General features: G+C 33.7%; 1 protein-coding gene across 1 annotated transcript; it reads left to right on the forward strand.

Moving 5' to 3' along the window:
• The first annotated feature begins 2,567 nt into the window (after nucleotides 1-2,567).
• On the forward strand, nucleotides 2,568-3,317 carry LOC112528187 (root allergen protein-like). The gene is made up of 2 exons (XM_025139152.1): nucleotides 2,568-2,786; nucleotides 2,892-3,317. The coding sequence occupies exons 1-2, from the start codon at nucleotides 2,606-2,608 to the stop codon at nucleotides 3,182-3,184; spliced, it is 474 nt and encodes a 157-aa protein (XP_024994920.1). The 5' UTR covers nucleotides 2,568-2,605; the 3' UTR covers nucleotides 3,185-3,317.
• Nucleotides 3,318-15,406: the final 12,089 nt, after the last annotated feature.

Genomic DNA, 15,406 nt, shown 5'->3' on the forward strand with positions numbered 1-15,406 from the left:
AGGTTATTACCCAATATGCCCCTTCCATATATGTTCACAATGCTTAATTAAAATTCAAATTTTAAAAATTAAAATTTTAAATTGATTAATTTACAACCATTGATCATTTGTTTGGATGGCCAAGATCGGTTAATAAGGTTAACATGAAAGGGTTGGTTAGCATTTGATCTTGGCTCTCTCTCTATATATATATATATCTATATATAGGGTTGGGTTCATGAGAGACCAAGGGTTTTTCGTGAGACCCGTAAGACCAGTTTATGTTCATTGATCAACTTTATAAGCTAATGATCTAATGGTCTAATGTTGCAAGGTGGCAATTTTGTAAGTATTGAGAAGTCTCGTGGCGTTTATGAATGTTCTGATCTGACGATTGTAAATCTAATCTAAGGGTTGAGAATAGGTCTTACGCGTCTCACGAAAAACCATTGATCTCACATTATCCCAAGTCTATATATATATATATATATATATATATATATATATATATATATATATATCAACTATATATGTGATACATGTGTTCTTCGAATTAGTCATTTAAAGAACCATTTCTTCATAACAAACATTGCATTAAAGTTGTATAAAATGACAGATTAGTTTTTGTATTCTTAGGATCTTTTGTATTAAACTTTATTTAAATCATATATTAATCTAACTTCTATTACATTTTAATTAGGGATATGAGTTCCGAAGTTGGCAAGGGTTTTTGAGATAACCGGATATTGCCGTTAACAAATAGCAATTGATGTTATGCTAAAAAGATATTTCGAAAATTAATTAGTTTACTTTTACTTACAGACTATATTCTATTTTCCTCCCTTTTTTTCGTCATTCTTATCATATAAATACACTACTGCAACGTAATATGTTTTATAGGTTTGTACTAAATTTGTTGGACAGGGATAAGACTTTTTACGACATATCGTGGTGCGAATATAACTATATTTGGGACTTTGAATCTCGTCCTATAAAGACATTTCCTAGGATGCCTATACGTTTTCTCAATGAAGTAGTAGGAAACATATTTTAAAACCACATAAAATGTCCTATTTTATACTCTATTAGAACGCTTTTAATGTTACCTAATACATTTTTATATAAGACCCTTGAATTTGGTTTATAATTATAGAATTTGTTACGACACATATTCTTGTATTGACATAAGTATTTTTGGGACGTTGAATTTCGTCCTATAAAGGCATTTCTCATGACGTCTATATGTGTTTCTTTTGATATAAGTAGGAAAACATATTTYAGGACCACATAATGTGTCCTATTTTATACTTCTAAGGAGGCTTTAGGGTTACATAATACATTTTATAGGACCCTTGAATTTGTTTTATTATTTTATAACTTGTTACACACATATTTTGGTGCTAATGTAACTCTTTTCGCGACATTGAATTTCGTTATATAAAATCCTTTCTTAGGACGCTCATAAGTGTCATATTTTATACTCTATTATGATGCTTCTGGTGTTACATAAAACATTTGATAGGACGTTTGAATTTGATTCAAAATAATATAATTTTTTAGGTTGTTTAATTTTGTCTAAAAAACGTTTGTAACGCTTTTAGTTAGGACGTCCATGTTTTTTATCCTACAAAATGAAGGGTCATATTAAATAGTTTTTAAGTAGGACGCCTAGTAGGTGACTTTTGTTGTAGTTAAGGTGAGGTATTTAGAAATATGTGGTCCACGTTAGATCCCCTTTGATATAATGAAAAGGAAGTGGTAATTAAATAATCAGGGGTAGAGAAAATGGATGGTATGATGGTTACAAAATAAGTGGCAGCTAAAATTTCGGTGGAGGTAGTGTCTAGTGCTCGTGGAACGGATTGGCGACACAAAGCATAATGGTTAGAGCATAGTGGTTTTTAGGAATGAAAAGGACGACCAAATGGAGGAGGGGAGTGCGATGAAGTGGAAATACTGTGAGGGTGGCTATGATACGTGGCGTGCATTTGGTACACAGATGAGACGAGATGGGACAAGACAAGAGAAGACGAGATAGACAAGTATGTGTAGTCCATAGTGAGAAAAGAACTAAATTAGTATTAAAATATAAAATGACAAAAATACCCTCACCCAACAGGGGTTTATAGAAAAACTTAACGGTCGTTAGTTGTAGAAACGAAAACGAGCAAGTTTGCAAATGCCAAGGATAAATGCGAAATRGATGTAAATTTGGAATGCATTTTGTTAAAAACGATATAGTTTAGGATCAAAACCGAATCTATTTTTTCCAAGAATAGGGGGTGAAAGTGTAAAATGAAAGATCTTCTAGAACTCCAATATACAAGTATCAAGATCTTCCGGTTCACTTAATATTTTAAAATACCATTTTATTTTCAATTTAAATGTTTGTATATTTTTTGAAGATTAAATATTAAATTTATTTTACAAAAACCATTCCACCAACCAATTGAAATCACGTTGTATCATCCTTAAAATATTTTGTTGTATATAATGATAATAATATACATCTAAGGGTCAAAGTTGATGGGTTTCTTGGCAACTCCATTGGCCTATAAATAGCTATCAAGTTTATTCACATTTCATCCAACATAACCAACCTTCTCTTCTTTGTGACTTGTAAATCATGACTTCTGTTAGCATTCAGATTGAGGTTTCATCTACATTTCCTGCCGACAAGGTTTTTAAGGTGTTTAGTGATTTTGATAATGTTGCACCGAAAGTGAATCCTGCAGTTTTCAAGTCTATCGAGACAGTCGAAGGCAATGGAGGTGTCGGAACCATAAAGATCTTCACATTTGGAGATGGTAAGAAATTATAACATTGCTTAATGATTCTGATTCATTATTTGACTGTTTTTAGTTACTTTTTTCCAATATGTTTCGTTTCTGAACATAAATTACTTTATACAGCTGTTCCATTCACAAGTGGAAAATACAAGGTTGAYGCTATTGATACGAGCAACTTTAGCTACAACTACTCATTTTTCGAAGGTGATTGCTTGATGGGAATATTAGACTCCATCAATCATCATATTAAGGTCGTACCTACCGATGGAGGAAGCATATTCAAGCAAACCGTTATTTACAACTGCAAAGGTAGTGATAAGCCATCTGAAGATATTCTTAAGGCTGAAAAAGAAATATATGAGAAAACGTACAAAGCTATTGAGGCTCATGGTGCTGCCCATCCCGATACTTATTGATTTATTTTCATCAACATGTTTTTGATTCCGTTTATATTATTGTTTGAAATAATGGATAGAGATCCAATTATATAAACGTTGTACCATGTTCTCATTTCATATGGTAAAAATAATAATTTTCTATAATTTATGATATGCTTATTTTCTGGGTCCATTGTTTCCTCAACTTTACTTTGTTGTCCACCGGGCATCATGAATGTGAACATATTTTACATTAATACGATGGTAAAAAATTCACCCCTCTTGATTCTCGTTTTTCCACCAAACAAACTTACATTCAATCAATATTCTTAAAGCTCGTCCTGTGCGAAGACACTTCATGGTGACAACGTACATCTTCCACGTTTCGTTAACACCCATTGCATTTGTTTCATCATGGGCACAACCACATGGAGGCCATAGTGGGATTGTCCCCTAAACATGACGGAGTGTTCAATCCTAGCTAGTAGCCTAACCATTTTAGAGATCAAAGATTGAAGCTTCACTGAATATGAGGATTGTGTGTGMCTTCAATTAACCATGTATAAATATTACATACTTCAAAAGAATGTTGGTGAGTGTTCTACATTGTATCGGCTTAATATTTGCATCGTTAAGAATCACATTATAGCCTATCGAGATGGACCTCGATGGAGGAAGCATATTCAACCAAACCGTTATGTATAACTATAAACGTAGTGATAAGCTATCTGAAGACAATCTTAAGGMTGAAAAAGAGATATATGAAAAGACCTACAAGTCTATCGAGGCTTATGGTGTTGCCCATCCCGAATCTTATTGATTTATCTTCATCAACATGTTCTATTATGGTTACAAATCTGTACGATAGTATGATGTTTTGCTTCCGTTTCTAGTATGATTTGAAATAACGGATAAAGATCCACTTATATATATATATATATATATGTTGTAAAATGTTCAAATTTGATATGGCAAAATAAATAATTTTCTTCAACTTATGGCATTCTAATTTTCTTGGTCCATTTGTTTGCTCAAATTTACTTAGTTGTCCATCTACGTGATAAATGTAAACAAATTTTACATTAGTAGTATGTTAAAAGATTACTTCTATCAATGGTTGTTTTTCCTTCTAAGAAGCTTACATCTAGTTAGTTTCTAACATGCGTGTTATGGTAGAGCTATCCTGGCAGGGTACCCTGGCTCTGCCAAGACTCGTTTTAAAGTTATTTGTGCTTTATAACTATTGAAATATTTTTTTAACTACCATTTTTATTGTTTTGTGAATTCTCTATAACTGTAATACAAACACACACACTTTCATCTCCACCCATGTCATGTAAATCACTGTAGTTTTGTTGTGTAACAAAGTTCTATCAGAATGTATGGATAACAATACTTTTTATTTTTTCTTAAACAAATATTAACAAAGTAGTGTTTGAAGAAAATGTTGTTGCTTTATTGAAGGATGACATGACTTCAGTTTCATCACGATTCATGAAGGCTTACATTTGTCGTGTCGTGCTTACAATCCATCAAAAATAATATGAATAGTAAATTACTCTTGGTCTTGTGGTTTTAACATTTTTAGGGAATTTGTCACTGAATTTTATATATTCCAAAACAATCTTATGGTTTGCATTTTGTTATGGAAAAACACTGTTAAAAATATATGTTAAATAAGGAGAATTTTAGTCATTTCATTTCCAATAGTTGTTAAATAATAATAACTAAGAGAAATTTGAAGAACATAAAATCCCTCGGAGCATTTTGTCAAATATCCAAACTATAGAACACCATCACCCCTTCCGCCATTGCATACATTGTCTCTGCCCCTAATAATCAGCTCCAACCACTGTGTCGGGGCCCTCCTCTCCCACTTCTAACAACAACAACAAAGGCCATAGGACCTGTTGTCTCCAAAATTAAAGCTAATCCAAACCAAAATTATTTTGACATGAAACAAAAAAAAAACGAACTGAGATTAGCGAGTTAGGGGTTTCGGCGTATCAGGGCTAGGGATGAGTGATATGAACATAAGAGGTAAGCGACGGATGGAAGGGGTTACAGTGATCTGCATATGACGAAGGAGGAGGGGAACAAGAGATGGGGATGAGAAAGTTATAACGGAGAGTAGAGATGGGGACAAGGATGTTTTATCATAGAAGGGAGGTAGCCATGGAAGTGAACTGTGCTGATAATGAAGTATATGCATCTACATCATGAATCCCAATAGTCTTCGTTTCCGGTTGAGCATGTGGATCAGCCCTAGCGTCCATTGTTTGCTGAAATCTTTTCAAGAATTCCATACCCGTCATTACAGGTACTAGATGTAAAGGCCTCTCCTAATGTTGCGTCGAGCATCTGTTTAGCAACAAAATTTAACCCGTTGCAGAATGTTTTAAGTTGAATACAATAAAGAATTCCATGGTCAGGGCATTTTCTTAATAGCTCTTTGAAACTCTCTCATGCATTAGGAACTTCTTGATCATCCAATTGGTTAAAAGAACAGATTTCATTTCAAGACATAGCATTCCTAGTGGGTGGAAAATATTCTTCCAAAAAAATTTCATCAATAGTATCCCATGATGGTATAGAACCTGGTGGCAGCGAATTAAATCATGATTTTGCTCGATCCCATAAAGAAAATGGAAATAAAGTAAGTCCTAGAGAGTCATTGGTCAATCCCGAGATCAAGAAAGTAGTGAATTCCATGAAAGATTTAAAACGTGAATGAGGATTTTCCGATGACATTCCAGCAAATTGTCTATTTCTTTGCAAACATATAGAACATGATAGGTTTGTAGTGTATGAGTTTAGTTACTCAAAATCAGGGATAACATAGTCCATAATTCTTCCATCCTTAGAATTTGCAAGATTGATTACATTGACAGTTTAAACTCTTGGTTGGTTATCATTTTCAGATTCTGTATCATCATTCACATCATCTTGATGTGGTCGATCTTGCTGAAAAGAATGTTCAAGTGGATTTCCAAAGAAGTGGGGGAGGTACCGCCATATCGGGAGGGAGGAGATCAAAAAATGCTCTTTGTGCCCTCCTTTATTGACGAAACGTTTTCTCAATATCGTGATCGAATTCGAGAAACTCCCATGGGTATCCTTGGCATACAACACTTCTAAGTGATTCAAAAGGTGTTAGAAAAATTAAATCCTTAATTTTACTTTAAAAAGAACTTTTAGCTTGCCAATCCGTGGCAGCAGCGCAAAAAACTTGATAAAAGTTTTTTATACACCCTTAGACATATGATCAAAGGAACCACAAAGAAGTATATAATATGACTCAATATCGTCTTTCAAGTAATAAAGCGGTAAAATACCGGTTATCATCCACAGAGATTATAGTAAAAGCTTAATAAACGTCAAATGAAAGAAATGGCTTTAGATGGCGAATTTGAAGACTTTGTTTGGTTGGATTAACAATAATGAAATAACATAACAAATAAAATAGAATGAGCGTAATACTTGTGATGAGACCTAAACATAAATTATGATAACCGGGTCTGTTCCAAATTGAAACAATGTTTCTACAGGAGGGTTGTGACTTCGGTCTGTTCTGGTATGAAACTAAATAAGTTTTCAATGTTTCAACGGGACGGTTGTGACTTCGGTCTGTTACAGAATGAGACTAAATGATTTTCAATGTTTCTACGGGACGGTTGTGACTTCGGTCTATTCTGGTATGAAACTAAATGAGTTTTCAATGTTTCTATGGGACGGTTGTGACTTCGCTTTGTTCCGGTATGAAACTAAATAAGTTTTCAATGTTTCTACAGGACGGTTGTGACTGTGGTCGGTTCCCGTATCAAACTAAATGAATTTTCAATGTTTCTATGGAACAGTTGTGACTTCGGTCTGTTCCGGTATGAAACCATTTTGATGCCATTATTGGCTAAAACTACAGATTCATCTGTAGATTTGAAGATGAAATAAGTGTGGCATATCAAGGAGAGTTGTACCATGGAATAAGGGTGGCATATCAAAGAGAGGTGTGCATCTGGATAAGGGTGGCATTTGGATAACTCTTGTTACTATATCAATAAGAGACAATAGCTCTAGGTTAACATTTCGCTGTGACTTGGGAACTTAGAGATATTGCTCTTATTGAAATAATAACATTAATGTTATTGAGAAGGGGAAATGGCTTTTAGCCAGAGGCAATATTTGCCTATGATTTCAAACGATTTTAATGAAATCAGAGTATTCGGTTTTATAATTGATTAAGAGAAACAAGTATTTGATCAAAACCAGAGGGACTCTGGTTGGTCTTTAAAACAGACCAAAGGGACTGTGGTTGGTTTTTAGAACAGACCATAGGGCCTCTAGTTGTGTGGAAAATCTTTTAGGTGTTTTCAGAAATCTTATGATCCAGAGGCTCTGTATGTACTATACGGAGACTCTGTATCATAAAGCGGGCCATGCGAATACGTTTTCAAGTGTTCTCGGAAATTATATGACCCAAAGGCTCTGTATCATGAAAGTTATATTTTTAAGTTTTACGTCCTAGTTTTGTATCCGAGTATGGTGTCCTAGCTCTGCGTCTGAAGCTCTATCTTTTGAAACTTCATTGATTATATTTTCTTATAAGTCTAAACATTTTAAAAATCCTTTGTAAACAGATCAGAGAACCAGAGGAGTTCTGGTTACACTTTAATTATTCTTTTTCTTCAAAATTCCTATTCTGATCTTTTCGAACCAGAGACTTTGATTGTCCAGAGGGTCTTTGGGTGAATAATAGTCTTAATTATTTTTGGGGTATGAGTGCAGAGACGCTGGTTGGTAGGAGCAGAGCCTCTGGCCAACTAGAGGAAATGGTTTAATAGATAAATATGTCTACTAGAGAAAGAGGAGCTCTGGTCCAGAAGGTCTATGGTTGAGTGTTTGCCCTAGTTATTTTTGAAGTGTGATTACAGAGGTTCTAGTTGGAAGGAGCGGAGGCTCTGGCCAACTAGAGGGACTGCTTTAATTTAAGAGCTCTGGTCCTTAAGAACCAGAGGAGCACTGGTCTTTAAGAGTTGGCAATTATGTCTATCTTACGTACCTTATGTGTTGGAATGAGGTAGTGAGAAACAGTTGGCTGGACCAGAAATAGTTCTGCAGATGGCAGATAAAATTTGTCTGATTCGGGAACGGATGAAAACAGCTCAATATCGTCAGAAAAGTTATGCTGATAAGCGTCGGAGGTCGATTGAATTTCAAATCAGTGATGATGTGATGTTGAAAGTATCACCTTGGAAAAGAGTGGTTCATTTTGGAAACAAGGGCAAGCTGAGCCCAATGTATATTAGACTGTTTCCTATTCTTGAGCGAATTGGGGAAGTAACATATAAACTAGAACTTCCAATGGAATTAAGTGGTACTCATAATACCTTTCATATGTCAAATTTAAGGAAGTGTCTAGCCAACCCCGATGCAGTCATGCCTCTGCCAGAGATTAAGATTGACGAGAAGTTATGTTTTGAAGAAACCCCTAAAACCATTACGGATTTCAAAATAAAAGCACTGCGAAATAAAGAAATTGGGTTAGTAAAAGTTTAATGGCAGTATCATAAAGGGCCGTAAGCCACCTGGGAACTAGAATTAGATATGCGAATGAAATATCATTATTTGTTTACTTAGTGGAATTCTGGGACGGAATTCTTCTAAGGAGGGGATATTATATTATTTGGTTTCAGATATAGTTGATCAGGTATTAAAGTATTTTGGTAATGGAAAGTTCAAGGTTAGTTGTTGTTATTCAAGGGTTGGAGAGGAATCGGTCTTTGTTTCTTTTCTTTAAATTTGTTTGAGTAAATATCATTATATATATGGAGATATATATATATATATATACTAGTTGGATACCCGCACAATGCGGCGGGATGTGAATGTTTGAAGAAATGTAAACAATAAAACAAAAGATTACTGCATATTTAAATATAATAGTGTGCTCTTGCAATGCACCGGGTGAGTAAGGTGTTAAAATTAATTTAAATGGATAACAAAAAACCCTTAGACGTGTAGCTCAACTGTCAAAGGAGCGTAGCACATTTGCTCAAATATACAAGAGGCGTGAATCCCTCCGATAGAGAATGCAACATTCTTTCTTTTCTAAAAATTTTGATGTTAAAACTTAACTATTTACTCGTTCATCATCACTACAAACAAAATGGCTGTGTTAATTTTTTGTCCATAAGATTACTACATTTTAATTTTAGTTTGTATTACCATTTCTTATCAGTTATGAATGTAGACCTCATAATTTAATTAACTAAAGATTTGATACACCCACTTTGAAAAATGTATATTCAAATACCTGTTAAAACAAACAAGTCAATAAGACAATTTGCTAAGGGTTGTTTGCTTGTTTTTCTATTAAAATTTGTATGGATTAAATTATATTCATAAATTTAGTTGTTTGGATAAATGTATATGAATCAATGTTTGTTTATTGTACTGAATGAATTGTTTGAATGATTTACATGACCATTTTACTATTGTTATTTCCTTTTTCTTTTTTTATGAGGGCCCAAATATAATCATATCTCTCTTGTCATTTTTATCAGTCTTATATGCATTCTTTGAGTTGTATTGACATTAAACAAAAATTACACCTAAAGTTAAGATAAAAGACCATAAAATTTTAAAAAAATAGAACCCAATTCCAATTAATCGAAAACTTTCTCGATCATCAAAAAACAGAATTAACAAATTACAAACATATTCAAAAGGTAGATTTTCATTACCTAATATACTCTATTGTTGGACAAAGATAGAAACCTCATCCCGTCCACAAAGCATAATTCTTATTTCTTTTAGCGTCTCCTCCAACCTCACAATGGATACATCGAAAATTTTGATGGCTTTAATTATTAAAGTTTTCAAAATATGAATTGACTGCTTCGTGCCTTTTTATGCCTGCTATATATATCCAAGCCTTGTACATCCTCAACCTCATCAAAATAATATTTTCTTTCCTCCTTTTTTCATACATCTACAGCCACCATGCATTTCATCAATTCTCAAAACATGAAAACATATTCAAGCGTGAACTCTCAGCCCCGTGAATAAGGGGTCGTTTACCTAAATACTTACCCGGTAAGCACTTACCGGTAAAATTTAATATTATCGCTTACATACCGGGTAAGATTTTATTCACTAAAACACCTCGTATGCAACAATTTATCCTGGTAAGCGCTAACCATGGTAAGAGTCCTCGTCTTTACTTACCGGGTAAGACTCTCGATTCCTGCCTTCGCTCTTACCGGGTAAGATTATTAGCCCTTACCATATTCATCCAGTAAAGTAAAATGACTTGGTAAGAGCTTACCCGGGTAAGCATTTGGTAAACGACACCTAAGTTTTGTTGATTGATCCTTAGTTATTTTGTCATGAGAAACGTTCCAGAAAATATGGGGTTCGAACAGTGCCCTCAATCTACAATTCCCACACCATTTTCTCGTCAAATTTCACTTTCAGGAGATGTAGTTACACCCCAAGATTGTAAACAGCAGGAAGCAGAAATAAGACAGAAAGTGTTTGCCAAGCTAAATCAGATTCTTTCTGAGTTTTTGGAACTACAGGATGCAAAAGACAATGGCGTACTACTGCTGAGGAGGAAGATCTTCATTGGGATCGGAAAAGAGACTCGTGATCTCGATAAATTCATTGTTGAATGGCTTAATCAATATTCTCAAGTAAAAGTCATCTCAGAGTTGCGTCAAAGTTACCAAGATTACGCAGGCATATACCTRTTTCTTGTCTGTGTGATTTTCTATGTATATGCTTCTGTTCTTCTAGAGCACATGCATAAATGTAGTCACATACAATGATTCTTGCTTATTTTTTATTACATGGCCATCCTTACCATGCATCTGTTTCAAGGAGGTACACCTACTTCCTTTCAATTTGAAGAAATCGAACCAAAATTGAAGGGTAAATAGACGAACCTTGAAATAGATTGAAAAATATGCATCAAATAAACAGGTGAAGATGACTAAACCACCCAATATTGTAATTAGTTGAAAACTGCAAGTCCACAAGGCTCTGCATATGTCACCATAAAAAGAACTTTTAAAAACTTTCTCATGATCATTTGGAAATGTAAAGAAATGCATATTCTAATCAGTTGAAAACTGCTCTGAACCATGTACATGGACACAAAGACTACAACTAAAGATGAATGGCAAATATCTTATGAAACATACATGCAGGACTGAAACAGAATCACATATAACACCAGTGGGATTCCTATAAAGACTTCAAAACAACAATGTAAAAACAAATATTAATCACTAAAAAGAGCCCAAATCAGATTCATAAGGATCTATCGATAAGCAGGTTAAAACAATCAATTKTCATGAAATACATGRTASCATATTATCATGCATTTATAAYGAAAACATTGTACACAAAACCTGTCAACATATCAAYAGATTGYAGGGTAGACYAGAYCTGCTGGAGAAGATCAAAGGGTGTGTTGTTGATTCAGGAGGAGACCAAGAGCTTGATCCTAAGGTTTTTATCTTTTCGTTTGTGTAATTTTTGATGGTCGCAGTTGATGTCAATTGTGAATCCTTTTGTCCGAGTTATGTGATCATGATTCGTGCTACTGATATTTCTATGTTCAAAAACCTAAGACTTCCATTTTTTTTATTTGTTGTAAACTTTATAGATGCAGAGTACATTTTGTTTGTATTTATTTGTACACGTTCATATAACAACCAAGAAGCTCACACTTCACATTCAATATRGGACAGRTAAAATTATGTATTGYGTGTTATTTCTGAAATATGATAACTATAAAATGGTGTTATCATGAGTCACATTGTAATTCGTTCACTGATAATGACTAAAACCAGATTAAAGTTTTTYTAGGACTAACAATTGAACAAACAAAAACCCAATATATTMTTTATTGTTGTTCATGTTTGGACTGAAGATTATAAATGCATCTGGGTTGGAGCAGAGAGGATGAATATAGAACAATAAAAAGGTTGCAGYWMSKYMWWAAWTKRMCYYYWRRWCGGAASAGAATAGTACTTAACGATACTCGAGTATGACARGTGGATCAAACTCTAGATTTTTGTTCAAAACCCCACAAAAAATATATGGAGAAAAGACACCAGAACTTAGGAGTTGTTAACCTGATGCTAYTGTAAGTAATAAAGATTTGAAAGGTGGAAAAATAGAGGGAACTAATCCTTGCTCTAAATACAGYAAAAATGAAGGAAAGATTGAGTGGTTTACTTCTTTTGTGTTAACATAAGGACAAAAAGAGTACMTTTATTAGAGAATTCAGCCRTTGTCGAARCTAGAAGATCAGCCTCAAGTCCCTGATCAAGAAATACATAGTTCTGCTGTAAAATTGGGTTTAGGATCATCATGCGTAAAAGTGAAAGGAGATAAATCTCGGCAAAGACAGTAAAAAAAAGCCAGAAAGCTAGGCCGAGCAGAAAGCCACGCTTGGTAGCTCGTAGCTCCAATGAGGGTTCAGATCAAGGCAATGATGGWTGTACAATGTACAGYGTGCARCAACCTTTCTCCAAACTAAGATCATTTTGTTAAATCTAAACAAATAAAACTGCAAAGRAACAAATARCTCTGCATAAACACCTAGWMTGCACATATCTCSAACCYATTTTATAATTAAAAAAGAGTRAAAGAGATCYACGTGTTACCAACTATGCATCTAATAAAATKTTATTAGAAGTAATGTAAATAACCAAKAAATGTAGGWACTAAGAAAGAAAGTGCTTGACAGSAACACAAGCASCATCAAACCATGAACATTCAAATAGGATAGGTAAGTTTTCAGCTAAGCAAATTAAACATTCGAACTGCAAACAGAGTCAACAGAAGACAAAACATGAATGACATTCATCTAAACAGATTCATGACGACCCTCAAAACCCTAAAATCTTCAACCGGATGAAAAGATGGTAAATGYTACATCAATGTACCAAYCCAAATAAAAAAGATCAAATACGAAACTTCGTACCTCAAAATCCGTATACTGATAGTAGCAAATTCTCGAACTSCAAACAGAGTTAACAGAAATCGAAATCTCTTTTCATCCKACTCCAGATCTTATCCTTATAAATATCAATCGGAGATTAGGGATGGCGAGAAAGTCGAATTGGGTTTAGGGATAAGATAGAAATCGAAATCTCTTTTAATCAAAATCTATCTCAGAATCTATTTGAAAATCGAATTTGTTTTAGGGATGACCATAAAATGGGATTGGGTTTCGATTAGGGATGGCGATAAAATGGGATTGGGTTTAGGGATATGCTTAAAAGGTTGGCGATAAAATGGGATTGGGTTTAGGGATATGGCTTTAATAGGTTGTACCATTAGCAATAGAGGTTTTTTTAAGTAATTTGGCATTAACTGGTAGTACTGTATGCTTAAAAGGTTGTTTTTAAGAGTTTTAGCCAAATGCTTTATAAGATAGTATAGATATATATATGTAGAGAGAGAGAGAGAGAGATGGGGGAGGGTGGATCTTTTGTTAACCAAACAAATGGTGTTAATAGTACAAACCCATTTGCACCAATAAGAAACCATTGTTAGTCCTTGTTAATTAAAGTATCTTAAAATGCAAAAAGACAACAATCTTTGAATTTTGATTACAAAAAACTGTTTGCTGGTAGTGGTTTTCAACTCCATCTAACCTCCAACATATTCAAAGCTCTCCTATTCTCTAAATTGATAAATATAAAGAAGCAAGAGCAAGCTAGCAACATGCCAAGGCAGTACAAAATTTTGAGCAAACCACATTAGCTAGTTTTCAAGAAAGAACCTATCTTTGACGTTCTCGGGCGCCACTCAACTACTCCCAAATAARGGCCAAGATCTATATTCAAGGCTAATMTCATTTTTCACCAGAAGTTATCTRGTTCTCAAAGAGATATGCTTTAAAGATTAAGGTGCTAAAAGCTACAGAAAACCTATAGGTATCAGAAGTGWGTATGCAATTAATGYCAACAAAAGCATTGCCCCCAAAATTTYAAGAATTGCCCCAAGCAAACTGATGAACTTGATCTTTTAAAAACATCCTTACACTAACTCAATTTAACCCCAATTATTYCCTAGGTAGGGAGCAAATGTTGCACACAGTCATACTCCATAATCAACACAYARCACCATTCAACAGTCTTGTGTGTCCATTCTTARCTACTTASARCAACCCATAGGCACAYACATTTAAGAAAATAAATAAGCATGTGTAATTTATCAATCCATTAGCATATAAAAGTTGGATATAGTGAAACAAAATCAAATTATTCATAAACATCCAAACATAAGTAACAAGAGTCAACTTCAAACTCACAATTAATAAAAAGACATAAAAAGTTGTAATGGTAACAAATCAAAGTACCATTCAAGACTGTTACTGACCAAAATTATTCAAGAAGAAACCCAAATCACCAAAAAAACACGAATTTAGGGATGTAATATGTACTTACCGATTGCAAAAGCAAGAGATGCAGTAAAGATCAAAATGGAGAAAACCCAAATTGTATTCGATAYTGAAATCAAAATGGAACAAGCCAATTAGTTCRCTATTACACAAACTTAAACAACAAATGATCTCGTATAGAAGAAATCAAACCAAAATTTAATGATTATATACCTAGAAATTGAAACAAATGGTACTCGATTAAAGGGTAAATAGACGAACCTTGAAATGGATTGAAAAATATGGATCAAATATATATATGCATCTCTAAATTCTGTTGGAATCGATACCATCTTAATCGATATCATCTCAAAATCTGTTGGAATCGATATCTCTTGAAACCGATATATCTCAATTCGATTTCATCCTCATCTTCTATAGTCGAACGAGTTTAGGGATATAGATGGATAAGAGAATCGATTCCATCAAAATTTGTTGGAAGTTGGAACCGATATATCTCAATTCGATTTCATCCTCATCGTTTTGATTTGAACGGGCTTAGGAGCAGTTCGATTTCATGGGCTTATGGAGCGCTTTAATAAGTTGTACCTTGGGTAATAACAATTGTAAAATTAAAATTTAAGTAATTTGGCATTAATCGGTAATACCTTATGCTTAAAATGTTTTTTTAAGAGTTTTAGCCAAATGTTTTATAAGATAATATAAAAGATAATAAAATAATTTATTTTTGGTTTAATATTATAAATTTTATAAAGATAATAATTAAGTATTCTGTTAGAATTTAATAATTATATTAATTATATTTTAGATTTTTTATATTTAAAATGAGATGTTTATCCTGT

Source organism: Cynara cardunculus, assembly GCF_001531365.2.
Source record: "Cynara cardunculus var. scolymus isolate 2C chromosome LG 15, CcrdV1, whole genome shotgun sequence".
Classification (NCBI taxonomy): domain Eukaryota; kingdom Viridiplantae; phylum Streptophyta; class Magnoliopsida; order Asterales; family Asteraceae; genus Cynara; species Cynara cardunculus.